Below are 17,601 nucleotides of genomic sequence, written 5' to 3'. Positions count from 1 at the left end.
CCTCTTTCTTCACCTCTCAAAAGTAAGTTTTCATCAAAACTCTGCACAACATTTTCTGCCAAAGAACAGCATCAAACAGTGTGTGTTGGTGATTGTCCAGCTGTTGGAGCTGATGTAGACAGATAAACTGAAGGAAACATGCAATAAAACTTGTGTCTAGTCTCTTTTCCATTGACCCTCAAACTATGTGAATATAACTTGTTCATAAAAATTTGTTTAATGGAAAAACTGCTATTTCACCCAAACTCTAGTTTTTCTCTGAACAGTTGTTGTTGTAGTTTAATTGGTATATGACACAAAACTGTAATGGAAAGACCTTTTAGTCCAACTAGAGTTATATGACCAAAACAAACGGATGTTGATGGATGTTAGAACAAGAAAAGAAGAAGAGTTTAAACCAAACATGTGGGTATGTGTGGACACACCAGGTAAGCCAATCATTTTTAGAATTTAGAAGATAGAGGGTAACGAGCATTCTAGATTCAAAACACACAGATTTATGTTCATGTTTATGGAATGACTTCTACTGACATCTACCAGAAGAAAGAAACTAATCAGCACATTTGGGATTGAATGGAAAAACCAACATTACACACTGTTTGAACACAATTAGGAAATATGAGCAAAGTTTAGCTCAGATGGATGATGGACCAAAGGGACATGTGATGGACATGTGGCCTGGTGGACTTGGACAGTCTCTTCACTGGACCTCATCAATCTCATGTTTGTGGATCTTCTGTCCTTTTCTACTCAATCACATTTTATATTTTATGGAACGTTTGCACAGCTGAGTGGTTCACCTGTTTCTAGTGGGTTTTTTTTTTTTACACACCAGTGAAATCAGGTGGATGGAAACACTTGCTATGTTCCACATGAACCTTTGATGATGAAGGCCAGGGCTTCATTTGAGCCAGATCCAACCAGATCAGGATCCAGCACCTCCAAAGTCAGATCCAGAACCTATTTCATTGAATCCAACACCTCTATGAGAACATAAACAACCTAAATGAAAAAAAAAAGTTTATTGTGATCCGTCTTGTTAATCTTATTCCTCTCCAAAGTTACACAAAAATCTTGTGTTCAGATGCATTTTAAGGGAAATTCTAAGGGAAACACGGGCATAATGGGACAGTCTAAAACGCTTAAAAAAGGTTAACGTAGCTTCTGTCCAAAAACAGTGATCAGTCATCACCAAATTCTACCTGAACATCTGTAATCATGTCCTCTGTCACCTCTGAAAAAAAAAAAAGCAAAACCCCAATATTCAGGATGGTGTCCACCTGAAGAGTACTTTACTGTTAATAAAACAACTGTCCAATCAGCAACAAGAGTCCAGTCTCTCTCTCTCCAGAGAGAGAGAGAGAGAGAGAGGATTCATGAAATAAATTTGGTGATGATTGATCACACTTTTCAGACATTAAGCTATGTTAAGCTTTTTTAAGCGTTTTAGTCTGTCCCTGTTTTTTGTCTGTCCCTGTTTTTAGTCTGTCCCTGTTACCTCCACTCCTGTTTTGAGTTGCTGGCTCCACCCCCCTCCACGTTCCGGCACCTCCCACTTTACAAATGAAACACTGATGAAAGCAGTTCAGCTGGATTTATTTCAGGTTGGTACGGCATTGAAATGAAGTTTTAAAAATCAGTTACAGAGTAAAAATACATGATAACACTTGGTGTTTTGAACACTGACTTAAAGCTGATGTTTTAGAGGACTTTCCTCCAGTTTACTCCATAGGTGGACCATATCAAAACTAAAGGCTGTGCTTCTATGTTTGATTGAGCTGCATGTGAAGTTGTACGTAACTAAGGCTGCATTCAGATCCATAAGTGACCTGGATCTGATCTGTTACAGACAGTCTGAACAGCACTAATCTGACCCAGACCACTTTCATATATGGTCCTGAATCTGACCCAGACCACTTTCATTTGAGATCCTGAATCTGACCCAGACCACTTTCATATGTGGTCCTAAATCTGATACAGATCTGATATTTTCCAATGTGACTTCAGTCTGAATGTCCCAGGTCGCATTTATCCAACCTTTACGTCATTGAAATGCAACAAACATCCCAGTGTTCGTCGCAGGAGAAGGAGCAAAGGAAAAACATATTTCCTTCTGTAAACACAGTGTGTGTCTGCGTGGTCACATATTCCATCAGGACCTCTTTTGTACATGTGGGTCACTTCAGGGTCACATTCAGTTCAGACTCAAAACTGATAGAAGTCGCGTTTAATGTGAAATATGAACCCACAAAAAAATTGGATTTCACAAAAAAATCTCAATAGTGCATTAAGATTTGCTGTGTGTGCGGAGCCTAAAATGCACTAGAGTTCAAGTCCTCCACTGAGTTCAGCAAATCTGCTAAAGGAGCAGATATTTTGGTGTAAAAGTAGTTGGAATGGTGTGGAGAACCCTAAACCTAACTCCTAACCCTAACCCTAACCCTAAAAGCCCTGGACAGTTAGCGTTCATCACTCGGTGATGGTCAGTTAGTGTTTTAACGTTCACTTCTCTCTATTATTCTTGTGTATCTTTGTTTTATTAGGCCCGAGCCAAGTAAAGTCGACGCAGGGCCTATAGAGTCTGGAGTGGGCGCATGGGGACGAAATTGTCAGTGATGCGGTCGCCTTTCGCCACTCTCACACATATTCACATTCACAGCAGTGAGACCTTTAAGAACATGTACATGACATGTACACAAACCGCATATTTACACCTGCTTGGAATGAATGGGAGTCAATGGGAGACGTCCAGTCAAGGTCAGACGTGCGTGTGTAAGTGCACGACATGTGACATTGGACCCCACAGACATGTGGGGGACCTTGAGAGCTTCCAATTAAAGCCAAATACGTGGTTGCCATGGAAACGGCTATATTGTTCTTGCTCAGATTATTATTTATTTATTTTTATTTTCTTTCTCCTGCACTTTGAGCTCAAATTTGACCCCCTGAACATTTACGAAAACTCACCAAATTTTGCCCAAAATTCAGAAATGTACAAAATTGAATAAACATATAGGTTTTGTAGATGTCAGTAAAGAAATGCTGCGATAGCGCCCCCTTGAAAAGTGGAAATATATTACGCCTATGGAACCATGTCAAACGTAAAGTTTGTCATAGAGCCACGAAAATTGGTACACAGATTCATCGTGAGGAGACAAACAAAAAATATTATTATGGCCATGCCCCTAAACCAACCGGAAGTCGGCCATATTGGATTGAAATTTCCAAAATGCCGAGTCAGCGTTTTAGCTGACGTCATATTTTAACTACCTCCTCCTTGGGCGTTTGGCCAAAGGAGCTGAAAATCGGTGTACAGTATCTAGAGAAGAGGGGCATCAAAAGTTAGATAAATTTTTGGGATCGATGTTACCACTTTTGTGCAACAAGGTCGCAAACTTTGCGAAGTTTTTTCGAAAATTTACTATTACAAAAATTGCTTCAGCTCAGACATACGAAAACTGATTTGGCTCAAATTTGAATCAAACATCAATCTCCCAGATCTACACCCATTTGTTGAAAGAAATTGAAATTTTGTACTATACCGTCCCCCCAAATGTACATTCATGAAAACAGCATCAGTTCGGACATACGATCACCGATTTGGCTCAAATTTGACTTAGATGTCCATCTCCCAGGCCTACACCCATTTATGAAAGAAATTGCCATTTCACTCTGTAGTGCCCCCTACAAATTTACCTTTACGAACATTGCATCAGCTCGGACATACGAACACCGATTTGCCTCAAATTTGACTCGGTGGTAATCTCCTGGCCTACACTCATTCAATAGAATAAATTGAATTTTGGCTCCATAGCGCCCCCTACAGATTTACTTATACAAACATGCGTTCAGTTCGGACATCGAACACACCGATTTGCCTCAAATTTGAGTCAATTGTCAATCTCCCAGGCCTACACCCATTCATCAGAAGAAATTGAAATTTGCCACTATAGCACCCGCTGCAAATTTACCTTTACAAAAATTGTCTCAGTTCAAACAAATGAACACAGATTTGCCTCAAATTTGAATCAGTTTTCAATCTCCCAGGCCTACACCCATTCATCAGAAGATATAAAATTTGGTGCTAGAGTGCCACCTGCTGAACGATGGAGATACTTTCACTGGATGTGCCCGTGGCGAGGGCCTTTCATTTTCATATTCAACAGATTCTGTAAAGACCTGTGAGGAAACCTTGTTGTGATATTGGGCTCTACAAATACAATTGAATTGAATTAAATACAGATTTCCACATGAACTATGGTGCTGGTTGATCACTGTTCTGTCCATTAAAGTATGTTAAGCTGTTTTTTTTATGTTAAATGCTTTAGAATGTCCTTCTCCTGATGTTGGACAAAACAACCACTTTTTTCTTTCTCTTGTTTTACCTTTTTCTTTCCCCTCTTTATTCTTTCCCTTGTTTTACCCTTTTCATTCTCCTGTTTTCTGTCTCCTGTTTTTCCCTTTTCTTTCTCTTCTTTTTCTTTCTCTTTTTCCTTTCTCATTTTACCCTTTTCTTTCTCCTCTTTTTTTTTTCTCCTTTTTTCTTTCTCCTGTTTTCTTTTTCTCCTCTTTCTGTCACTTTCTCTCTGGCTTTGTCTCTGCCTTTTCTCTCCTTCTCAGTTTCTTCCTCTCACTGGTTAAACAAAGGCATGGTTTCCATTGACATAAATCTGTACATCTTCCTCACTCCTCTCATTCATCCCTCGCTTCACTTGTCTGTTTTCCAGTTTATATACAGATAAACCCCTCAGATCAGCCTGTCACCTCCAGCAGGACCAGCCCCAGCGATCCACTTTCACCCATCAAACACCCAACATCTTTTGTTTTTCTTTTCTTTTCTTTTCGTCCTAAATATCCCTTTCTCTCGTTAGGAGTCTATTTTTCCAAGCCGTCCTCCCTCGCTTTATTTTCTTTTTCATTCGTACACTGGTTCCTCTGCTCTATTGTGTGTTGCAGTTTCCCAGGCCGCTCCAAGTGTCTGTTACAAAGAAATAAGGTCGGACAATGAAAAAAGGCACTCGCAAAACAAAACCAAATCACTCTGAATGAAAGAATGGAAGACAGAAGGAAGAAGCAGCAAAGGAGGGAATAAATAAAAAACGACAGCACCAAAGAGAATCAAATGAGAGTAACTCTATCAGCCCATTTGCCAGGTCAGCTGAAGAAAAGGAAGAAAAATAGAAACAGGAGAGTCGGCTGGAAACACACACTCACTCACTCTCCTTTCTTTCTTTTCTCTTTGCTTTTTGTTTTCTGTCTTTTAATAATTCAGAGAAGCAAACACAGCAGAGATGGAGTGGGCTGAGTGTGTGTGTGTGTGTGTGTGTGTCTGTTTATTTCACCTATGGAACCACTCAACATTTCTATTCACTTGACTTTTCTCTGATAAATGCTGTTCGATTACACACAGTTCTAGAACAGCTCTAGAGCTGTTCTAGAACAGTTCTCTGATCATGGAAAAGGCGTGGTCAAAGGTGACCATGCCTTCTCCATCAGGACCTCTCGACCTTGGAACAGCCTGCCCCAGGAGATAAGGTTGCCGAATCAGTGTCATCTTTTAAAATCACTTCTTAAAACACATTTTTATAGACTTGCCTTCATGTGATCTCTTTTTAATGTTCTTAATGTTGAATATTTAATTTGACCCTGTTTTGGTTATTCATTTATATTGACATACATGGTGTTGTTTTATTCCACTCCTTCATTTCACATTGATCAGACAGTATCATGTTATGTTATTTCTGCCCTCTCCACTATGATACATTCACAGTTAGTCCTGTTTTCATGTTTGCTGTACTCATCTCTTTTATTGTGTTGTGTTGTTACCTAGTAGTTGTGATCGCTTCGCTTTGTGTTTTTGTGTTTTTGTTTTGTTTTTTGTTAGCAAGATAACTCAAAAAATTATGGAAAAATTTTCATGAAATTTTCAGGAAATGTTGATACTGGCACAAGGAACAAATGATTAAAATTTGGTGGTGATGGGGGGGGGGGGGGGGGCACAGATCTGTCTTGGTGGAGGTCTGCGCTCTCCGAGTGCTTTTCTTGTTTCATCTGGGTTTGTCTGTCTGTTTGTTTGTCTGTCTGTTAGCAAAATATCTCAGAAAGTTATACAACAATTTTGATGAATTTTTCAGGAAATGTTGATTCTGGCACAAGGAAAAAATTATTAAATCACTTTGTAAACTCAGTTTTTAAAAGTGCGATATAAATAAAGTTATTAGTTATTATTGTCATTTTAATCGACTTCCACTGTTAATTCTTTTCAGCAGTTTTTATATTTATTGGCCAAAACAAGTGTCATAAATACAGCCCCAAAATGTCAACCTGCTCCATTTACCAAAGCAAATAAGAATTAAACATAGTTCCAGTCTGTAGCAGTCGTGTATGAACCGAAATCTGTATAAAAAAACCTGTTGAGTTTCATTTTAACTTTAAAATGTCAAATACAATACTACTACAACTACTACTACTACTACTACTACTACTACTACTACTACTACTACAACTAGGGGTGTGTATTGGCAAGAATCTGGTGATACGATACAAATCACAATACTACAATCACGATATATCATGATATTGTTAAAAAGGCAATTTGTGATTGGTTTTGTTTGTTTTTTAAGATTATTTCCTAGAAGAATTGAATTACACCAGTAATATGTACAAATACTAAACACATTTTTATTTGATCAGAACAGGATCTAATGCTATATCACAAAATGTTCCTGTGTTAAAACTTAAATTACATTTTACAGACATTACAGTTGAAGATCCTGTTCAAATGTTCATATTCTATTAGTTCATAACTAACATTAGAACATTTTTTTTGTGCAATCCCAACAAAGGAACTACCATCTGCCTCTCAGACAGTAAAAAGTGCTTTTAGGATGCTTCAAATAACCATTATTAAATAAAACAGTGTTAAATAATAATAAGATATAACCATAAAGAAAACCAAAAAACAAAAATTAACCTCCACCATATCTGCATTTCAATAAATACCTAAACATATCAATACAGTAGTTTTTAATCGATACAGTATCGTGAGATGAAATATCACGATATATTGCAGAACCCATATTTTCTTACACCCCTAACTACAACTACTACTACTACTAATAGTAATACTACTACTAATAAATGATAACAACAATAATAATTTCTATAGTGCTTTTCAAGGAACTCAAAGTGCTTTAGATTATTGATCCATTCTTCATTCACTCTCACATCCATCCTCTGGTGGAGTTAAACTCCATCTGTATCCACAGCTGAACTGGGGCAGATTGATGGAGACCTGGCTGACAGTTCCCACCTACGGCCCCTCCAAACATTCATACACATTCATGCACCAGTGAGTGACACTGGAGGGAAGGAGAGTGAAGTGACTTGCCCAAGGACACAACAGCACATGACTGGGACAGAGCAGGATTCAAACCGCCAACCCTTTGGTTATTGGACGACTTACTCTAGCTCCTCTACCAGCTGCCCCCAAACTGATTAGTGTTTTTTTAAAGATCAAAAAGGTCATGCTGCCTTTTACATGGTTCTGAAGTTAAATTTAGATTTCTATCTATCTATCTATCTATCTATCTATCTGTCTGTCTGTCTGTCTGTCTGTCTGTCTGTCTGTCTGTCTGTCTGTCTGTCTGTCTGTCTGTCTGTCTGTCTGTCTGTCTGTCTGTCTGTCTATGGCCCACAGACTCTGAAGCCACTCCTCCTGTTCCGATAAATGTCTGTTTCCTGTCTCCTCCTGTCAGTCATGCATGGCTCATTTTACTGCATTTCTGCATCTACTCCGATGTTCTCAGGATGTACAAAATCTATCTGTGATGCCCTTGTTTCCCTTAAACATAGGTGCTCAGACAGGTGAGAGGGTACATGCATGACTGACAGCAGTAACTACAATTGTTGATCAGATTCGGACCTGGTTCTGACCTGAGATTCTGACCTGGTTCTGACCTCAGATTCTGGCCCAGTTCTGACCTCAGATTCTGACCTGGTTCTGGGCTGGTTCTGACCTAGACATCCTTCTATTGCTCTACTCTGCGGAAACCTAACAGAATGAAACCTCTGTATTTGGGTTTACTCTTTCCATTTGGACCGACACTAGGAAGCTGCAGAGGTCAAAGGTGTGTATGGTGCAGTTCTGGCAGTTCTTGGTCCTGGTTCCAGCTCCTGCACATTTGTCTGTGTCTGAATAAGACGATGTAATTAATGTTTGTAGTGGATTAGCTCTGTACGCTGCTTCATACTTTGAGTCAGTTTGAGTCCTTTTGTCAGAAGTATGGACCTGGACTGACCGTGTCAGACCTGAAACATCCAGAACTTACAGTCGTGCAGGTCGTCATGTGTGGTTGATGTGGACCAAAGCACAGCTGATCACCAAGGCTTTGTCGTGTTTCCTCCTGTGGTTCAAACAGGTGCCTCCCATAGAAAACCCCATGTCTGTAATAAACGAAGGTGCATCCAACGGCCTTTAACAGAACCACAGGCCTCTGTTAGTCCTGATTTGTAGAAGTGTTTCCACTCTTTAAGGTGTCTCTCCGAAGTGCAAACCCACATTTGTCTTTTCAATGTAGTAAAGTGTCTGAATACTTGATAACATCCTAACAGAGTAGCGCTAAAAGTCATTTGAATCAACCAGAGGTAGCGTATCTGCTGTGGACTGACTGAAATAATACTATTAAAACATTCTCACAGCCCAAACTCAACACAAAACTCCTTCTGTTGACCATCTTTCATCCTCACAGGTTAAAGGGGACAGGTTTGTCCATCAGAGCTGCTTCTTAGAGAGTTGAATAGTTTATGAAATCACCTAACAAAGATCATTCTGGTTAAAGATTAAAAGCACCAGACTGGTTCTGCTGATATTTAACCAAAACACACACTTTTCTAAAGCTCTGCTGATTCTGTTTCCTCAGATGAAGTGAACCAACCGTCACTTCAGCAACACATTCAAATATTTGGCTCCAGAGTTCAGTGGAAAACAGACGTAGACTCAGAGATACTGAGTGGAAAAGGCCAGAAATGTCAAAAAACATGTGGGGAGTAGAAAAAGAAAATATCTGTAATGGGAGAGGAAAAGGGAAAAACGGGCAAGAAGGGTCATTTGGACTTTTCTCCACAAAGTCACAATATTAGAGAAAGAAACAGACGACCTTTGAACTGCTGATATCCAAGTGAATCCATGGTCTACACATGTCTGCTTCTGAGATCCAACTGACTAAATCTGAGAAACTGAGACCAGATGAACTGGAAAACTATGATCAAACTGATGATCGGCTCATGTTTCCACCATATTTAATGTTATGTAGATACATGTTCATAAATCTTGTGTTTGACAGAATCTGAAGTGTCCAGTTCTACCTTGGTAAGGACCTGAAGTGTCCAGTTCCACCCTAGTAAGGACCTGAAGTGTCCAGTTCCACCTGGTAAGGACCTGAAGTGTCCAATTCTACCCTGGTAAGGACCTGAAGTGCCCCAGTTCTACCCTGGTAAGGACCTGAGGTGTCCCAGATCTACCCTGGTAAGGACCTGAAGTGTCCCAGATCTACCCTGGTAAGGACCTGAAGTGTCCCGGCTCTACCCTGGTAAGGACCTGAAGTGTCCCAGATCTACCCTGGTAAGGACCTGAAGTGTCCCGGCTCTACCCTGGTAAGGACCTGAAGTGTCTCGGTTCTACCCTGGTAAGGACCTGAAGTGTCTACTTCTACCCTGGTAAGGACCTGAAGTGTCCCAGATCTACCCTGGTAAGGACCTGAATGTCTACTTCTACCCTGGTAAGGACCTGAAGTGTCCTAGTTCTACCCTGGTAAGGACCTGAAGTGTCCCAGATCTACCCTGGTAAGGACCTGAAGTGTCCTAGTTCTACCCTGGTAAGGACCTGAAGTGTCCAGTTCTAAACTGGTAAGGACCTGAAGTGTCCCAGTTCTACCTGAAGTGTCCAGTTCTACCCTGGTATGGATAAAACTAAAGAAGTCACATGACATATGTGAACTAAACGGGTTCCATCTGTGGTTCCATCTCTGGTTCCACCTGTGGTTCCATCTTTGGTTCTATCTGTGGTTCCTTCTCAGGTTTCATCGGTGGTTCCATCGGTGGTTCCACCTGTGGTTTCATCTGTGGTTCCATCTGTGGTTCCATCTGTAGTTTCATCTGTGGTTCCATCTGTGGGTCCATCTGTGGTTCCTCAGGTCAAACATATGAGACCATTGGATCCAAGTATCAGTGCTGGTGGTGGTTTATGAACTGGACCAGAGTGTCTAATATGTCAGAGAACATGTTCTATCAGGAACATTAGCACAGATGAATCTGTTCTATGTTCTAATGTTTGGAGTCTGCACCTGTTGCTCTCACACACACACGCACACACACACACACACGCACGCACGCACGCACGCACACACACACACACACACACACATACACACACACACACACATCCTTTCATTCATTACTTCTATAGAATGTGAATATTCGACTAGTTCCTTTGATCTCAGTACCTGGAGCGGTCCATCCCTGTGGACTGGTTTAGTCTGTTTTAATAACTGAACACAGGTCAGGTTGAAGTCCTTTAACTCTGGAGGTGTTATATTATTACCACTCATACACTATTACAGATTGCCTGTGACATCACAACCATAAGTTATTTATGTCATAACATCTAAGTAAAACACTCCTTCAATCAGAATTCAAATATTTTGATAATTAATCAAAATCCAACAGATTTAGTGGGGCCACCCTCTCTCCTCTATGGTGATGACCTCTAGGGGTCACAGCCCCACCCACCAGGGGGCTTAGTCCAGGTGCTTCCACTCCTGAGGTCAATGTTCAGAAATGGGCCAAGTTTCATATTTGTTAAGAAAAAGTGCAGATGTTTTCAGTCTAACTGCTACAGGTCTGTCACATGACTTTTAGAATTACGTTGGACATGCATGACGCAGCCCCTGTCGCAAAAATGTAAGGGGGAGGGATCAGTCATATGGACTAGTTACTTTTACAGATCCCTGATCCAGCTTAAATGTTGACATCAGGGCCGATATCTGATCTAATATCGGATCAGTCCAACGTTACATGAAACAGTCAAATACTCCCCCCTGATGGATGACACCAAGGCTCCTGTCAAAGTCTGAACAAACTGAAATGGATTTAAGCACATTTTCATCCACTAATGGGAACTAGAAGAGCTGGTTCCTGATCATCATCATCGGGGGAGTATACGTATGGAGGTGATGGACTTGAGCTATTCTGTCATAAACCCAGGGATCTGATAATAATAATGATGATGATGTGGTCAAAGCCTCTGATGCTGCTTTCATGGGCTCCTCTATTCGTTTAATGCAGACACAGTCCAGCTGTCTTAGGTATAGAACTCTGAGATTAGCTTTTTCTTTTTTTCTTTTTTTTTTGGGAGGGCGGATTTCTGTATAGACCAGCTGAATGAAACTCCTCCTATATTTGGACTGTGTCCTCAGACTGTCATGTGACCGTTTCAGAGCATGAATCCCGAATCCCTCCTCCAGATGGTGGAGCTGAGCGGGTTAGGGTTAGGGTCAGGGTCAGGGTTAGGGTTAGGGTTGGACTGGTACCTGTTCTGGGTTAGGGTCAGGGTTAGGGTCAGGCTGGTGCCTGTGTTGGGTTAGGGTCAGGGTCAGGGTTAGGGTTAGGGTTAGACTGGTACCTGTGTTGGGTCAGGGTCAGGGTTAGGGTTAGGGTTAGACTGGTACCTGTGTGGGTTAGGGTCAGGGTCAGGCTGGTACCTGTGTTGGGTTAGGGTTGGACTAGTACCTGTGTTGGGTTAGGGTAAGGGTTAGGGTCAGGCTGGTACCTGTGTTGGGTTAGGGTAAGGGTTAGGGTCAGGCTGGTACCTGTGTTGGGTTAGGGTCAGGGTCAGGGTCAGGCTGGTACCTGTGTTGGGTTAGGGTTGGACTAGTACCTGTGTTGGGTTAGGGTAAGGTTTAGGGTCAGGCTGGTACCTGTGTTGGGTTAGGGGTTAGGGTTAGGGTTGGACTGGTACCTGTGTTGGGTTAGGGTTAGGTTGGACTGGTACCTGTATTGGAGTGCATATCATCAGTATCAGACTCGTTCCCGTTCTGCAGATTCATCATCATTTTCATCTTCTGGAGCTTCTGGAGCTCTGCCATAGCTGCTGCTGTCAGACCTGAAAACAAACAAGCAAACAAACACACACACACACACACACACACACGGTTATTACCATCACCATGAACGTTGGCAGTTGACGTGCCCTTCAGCAAGGCACTTAACCCCCCATTTACCCCCTGGGTGTTTGATCTGTCAGCCCACTGCTCCTGGTCTGCAGTGTGTGGTGTGTTCCTGCATGTTCGACTGAAGGATTCAATGCAGAAGGTCCACGTAGGCAGGGTGTGATTTGTGAAAAAATGGGGGGGGGGGTTATATACGTTATAACGTAACTAACGCTGTAGTGAAACGAAAGTGAAACTTACATACTTTTAACATCCAACTCCTGGTTCTATTCCTCTATTTACAGCGGATCCTTACACAGAATTTCCACCACCTTCTAACCTGTATCACACTGGACACTCCTGTTTACCCCCCCTTTACGGCCCCCCAGTGCATGAGGACATGGTGAATTCTGAGACCGTGACAGTTTGGTTCAGATGAACGTTAGTGTCACTACTGTAGGATATAGGTGGAAGAAAACTGACACAACCTGATGGGATTTACATTGGTTGGTTGACCCCCCCCACCCCAAGGATGAAATTCAGTGAGCATAAGTAGGGATGGAAAAACCAGAGGGGGGGGTTGATCCATTCATCCCCCCAACAAATCACACCTGCGCGTAGGTGTGTGGTGCATGTCTACATGTGGGATATATATACTGACACATAAAGAGTCTTCATCACCACCACCATCATCATGACCACTATCACCACCACCACCATCACCATCATCACCACCACCACCATCATCATAATCACCATTATCATCCTCATCATCACCAACACCACCACCATCATCATCACCACCATTATCCTCATCTTCATCATCATCATCACCATCATCCTCATCATGATCACCACCACCACCACCATCATCGTCATTATCACCACCATCATCACCAATTATCATCACCACCCACCACCATCATCATCACCACCTACACCACCACCACCATCAGAACCTATCCCAGCTGTTGTTAACCACTTCCTGGTCCTGTCACCCTCTACCCATGATGCTTTGCAGTGAACCGCCTGTCTTTTACAAACTCCAACACACACACACACACACACACACACACACACACACCACACCACACACACACAAACACACCATTCGTCACCATGCTACGTATTCTTTTTGGAGTGTTTGTTGAAGTGTTCTGGGGTGTGAGTGCTGTCGCAGACGCCTCCAGGCTGAGTCATTCACCAACAAACACACACACTCAAAACATAAACACAACACACACACTCTGAACGCACACCCCTAGTTTTACACACACACACACCACACACACACACACACACACACCACACACACACACACACACCTCTTTTGTATTGACTAAGATCCCTGGCTCATGTGCACTGACCTGGAACTGACTTCTATACCAACAACCAGCAGAGTGAGAGAGATGACCCTCAGTGTGTTGTGTGTGTGTGTGTGTGTTTTATTGTGTACTGTACAGCCACTGTGCACTGGGCTTTGGCTGTACAGTAAACTGTAATTATACAGTGTGTTTGCTTTCATGTACTGAACATCAAAATGTGTGTGTTGAGTGTATGCAAGCATGCTTATCTGTGTATCTGTGTGTGTGTGTGTGTGGTGTGTGTGTGTGTGTGGTGTGTGTGTGTGTGTGTGTGTGTGTGTGTCTGTAGGTCAGTTGGTTTTTGCCCTGGTCACGGTTGACTGGCTTTCGGAGAGAATGTCCATTACACACACAGAGTACAGTTGTCTGCAAGCTATAAAAGAAAACAAGAAGAGAGGAGGAAAAAGAAGAGAGGAGGAGCTGTTGGAAATGTAATTTAAAGAAGAGTGGATGGATGGATGGATGGATGGATGGATGGATGGATGGATGGATGATGGATGGATGGATGATAAAAGGATCATCATGTTTTAAGTTATCTCATTTTTCTGGAAGGAAAAATAAATACAGTTAAAGTTCTTAAAGTACAAACATAAACTGTAATGCTGTTGATAATAGATGTTTACATCTGAGCCACTAAAGACAGTTCACACTCTGTAAAAAGTCCCATGGTTGAATGGAAGTACGCGATAAAAAGGATGAACACACTGTAAAAAGTCCCACGGCTGAACGGGAAGCACGTGGTAAAAAGGATGAACACACTGTAAAAAGTCCCACGGTTGAACAGAAGCACGCGGTAAAGAGGATGAACACACTGTAAAAAGTCCCACGATTGAACGGAAGCACATGAGAAAGAGGATGAACACACTGTAAAAAGTCCCACAGTTGTACGGAAGCACCGATAAAAAGGATGAACACATGTAAGAAGTCCCACGGTTGAACAGAAGCACACGATAAAGAGGATGAACACACTGTAAAAAGTCCCACGGTTGAACGGAAGCACACGATAAAGAGGATGAACACACTGTAAAAAGTCCCACAGTTGAACGGAAGCACACGATAAAAAGGATGAACACACTGTAAAAAGTCCCACGGTTGAACGGAAGCACACGATAAAGAGGATGAACACACTGTAAAAAGTCCCACGGTTGAACGGAAGCACACGATAAAGAGAATGAACACACTGTAAAAAGTCCCACGGTTGAACGGAAGCACACGATAAAGAGGATGAACACACTGTAAAAAGTCCCACGGTTGAACGGAAGCACATGATCAAGAAACAAAACAGGACAGGAAAAAGGAGACGGTCCAATAGAACGCCTGAGGCACTGAGGCCAGACGTATTGTCTGGAGGAGAGGAGGAACAGGAGGGAGAAAAGGAGGAGGAGATTTAAAGGTGTCCATTATACATCTGTATAAGAACATGTCCATATCATGTCTATCATCTATGTGTTTGATTGGACCAGATGTGACTGACACATACTTTGACTAATAATAATCTGAACTGAACTGATCTGAAACCGTCTAGGTCTGTTTTCCTAAAACTGGAACTCTATTAATACATACTTTTTTTTTGGCTGAACATGGTGCAGTGGTATCACATTATATTATAATAAAAAGTACATTTGAGTATTTCAACATGTTTACTGTTGCAGTGAACATGAATAAGTGGAATGATTGACAGTTTGTCTTGGTTACTGTAGAGGAGACACGTCCACAGACAGAGGCTCCTCTAATGTGTGTTTTCAGTCCCTTTGAATCTGACATGAATTGATAAACTTGTTTTACTTTTAGGATTATTTCATAGACAGACAGAAACTTCCAGCATTAGTGCGGAGGCAGGTAACGGTGGGTTTAGCAGCGTCAGCCTGATTGGATCACCTAGACAAAGAAACATCCTGAGCCCGCCCCCTTTTATTGGCCTACATGCTAATCTCAGCTAAGCTAACAGCTGCATATTCAGTACCAGGGCTGTGTGGTCTGAGCCAAACCTCATCCACTGAAACACTGAAATAAAATAGATAAAACCAGGATGAGGAAGTGTTTCTGAGGGACATGGGAAATTGACATTTGTCTGTTTGAATAAATCTGCAAAAAACATCTATAATTCAGCGTTTTTTTGTCTAAATGTGGTGAGTGTGTGAACATTAATGAGGAAAAAATGAACTAAAATGATTTTATCAAATGGCTGCAAAATAACACAGAGTGGAACATTTAAGGTGGTCTGAAGACTTTCTGTTCCCACTTTAAGTTAATACTAGGGGTGTGTATTGGCAAGAATCTGACAATACGATACAAATCCCAATACTAGGATCACGATATCATATATCACGATATATCATGATACTGTCAAAAAAGTAATTTTTGTTTTTTTCTTTTTTAAATGATTACTTCCTTGAAGAATTGAATTACACCAGAAAAATGCAAAAATACTAAACATATTTTTATTTGAGGAGAACAAGATCTAAAGCTATATCACGAAATTTTCCTGTGTTAAAACTTAAATGATGTTTTGCAGACATTACAGTTTAAGATCCTGTTCAAATGTTCATATTTTATTAGTTCAGAACTAACATCAGAACATTATTTTTGTGCAATCCCAACAAAGCAACTTATTTAATAAAAGAGTGTTAAATCATAATAAATAATATATAAACAAAAAAGAAAAAGAAAAAACAAAAATGAACCTCCGCAATATTTGCATTTGAATAAATACCTAAAATATCGATACAGTACTTTTTAATATTGATACAATATTCTTAAATGAAATATCACGATATATTGCAGAACCAACATTTTCTTACACCCCTAGTTAACACACAGTAATAAAATGAATTTATAGAAGAGTGCATCACAATGGTCTATAAAAGAATTAACATCAGAGAGAAAGGCATTCACATTTTAATCACCCCCCAATTCAAAAGTGTGATTAGTGACACCTCAAAGTAGAGAAGAATAAATGTTGTCTTTAGTCGGTGACATATGATCAGTGACCAAGTGTCTCTTTAAAAACACTGCAATAGAAAAGAAGACCAAGAGGGATAAAAATGGAAATGGTGTCCCTTTATGGGGTCAGGACTGGATCCACACATTGATTACCTACTGAGGAGCACCTTGAAACACAAACACACACACACACACACACACACACACACACACCCAAGTGCACCTACTCTAATAACACCTAATTATGTGCATGTGTGTGTTCAGGTGTTCAGACTCACACACAGAAATGTTCAGAAAACACATAAAACATGAAATACAGAAAAAACAATTAAAAAAACAAAAAAAAAAACAAAAACTCAACTCGGACACAGAGTTGGAACGTCCGCTTTGCCTCAATGCAACCAGAAGACGATCAATACTGAGGGCAGACCCACAGTTCTGTTCTCCATCATGACTATCACATACACACGCACACACTCAGATCGATGGCTGTCCGCTGTGTCCACGGTTACCGAGTATCGACCCCCGTCGCTAATGGCGACCACGGAACCTTGGGAATTAGTGTGTGATTGATTGACAGACTGCATCAAAGACACACACCCCATATAGAGGCTGTGTGTGTGTGTGTGTGTACATTTACATATTCAGTATGAAGTGACTAATGATGTAAACATCCATGTGTCCAAACTGAGAGGAGTAGTTGTTGTTGTTGTGACATTGACTCACTGCACTAAAGGAACAGATGCTCAAATATGAGGTTTACTTTAAAGTACTGATAGGTTTACAATCAAAATTTTAAAAAATACATATCAATACAGATACTGATACCAGTATTTCCAATGATATTCTGGTTGATAGTCCATACACAGAATAATATCTGTTTATATTTATTTGTTTTGTTTTTTATCCTCCCTAACAGAAATATTCAGTATAAATATACAGTTACTATTTGACAGTCTTTCAGTCCTTTATGACATTATATAACCCAACACATAAACAAACTATAACCTCAGCCAAAGGATACGTTGAACCCTGACACCGATAGTAGTCAATAATGGTAATTATTGATCATAATATCTGATTGATTT

General features: G+C 40.9%; 1 protein-coding gene across 2 annotated transcripts in view; it reads right to left on the bottom strand.

Annotated features, from left to right (window-relative positions):
• The window catches only part of LOC115438896 (dachshund homolog 2-like), a 148,060-nt gene that overhangs the window by 39,094 nt on the left and 91,365 nt on the right, over positions 1–17,601 (bottom strand). For both annotated transcript variants that reach the window (XM_030162783.1, XM_030162784.1), the window contains exon 3: positions 12,050–12,160. In XM_030162783.1, coding sequence (XP_030018643.1) covers positions 12,050–12,160 — 111 coding nt within the window. The remainder of the gene's footprint in view (positions 1–12,049; positions 12,161–17,601) is intronic.

The sequence above is a fragment of the Sphaeramia orbicularis genome, chromosome 18, assembly GCF_902148855.1.
Source record: "Sphaeramia orbicularis chromosome 18, fSphaOr1.1, whole genome shotgun sequence".
NCBI classification, from domain to species: Eukaryota; Metazoa; Chordata; class Actinopteri; order Kurtiformes; family Apogonidae; genus Sphaeramia; species Sphaeramia orbicularis.
This window is presented reverse-complemented; position numbering and strand designations above follow the sequence as displayed.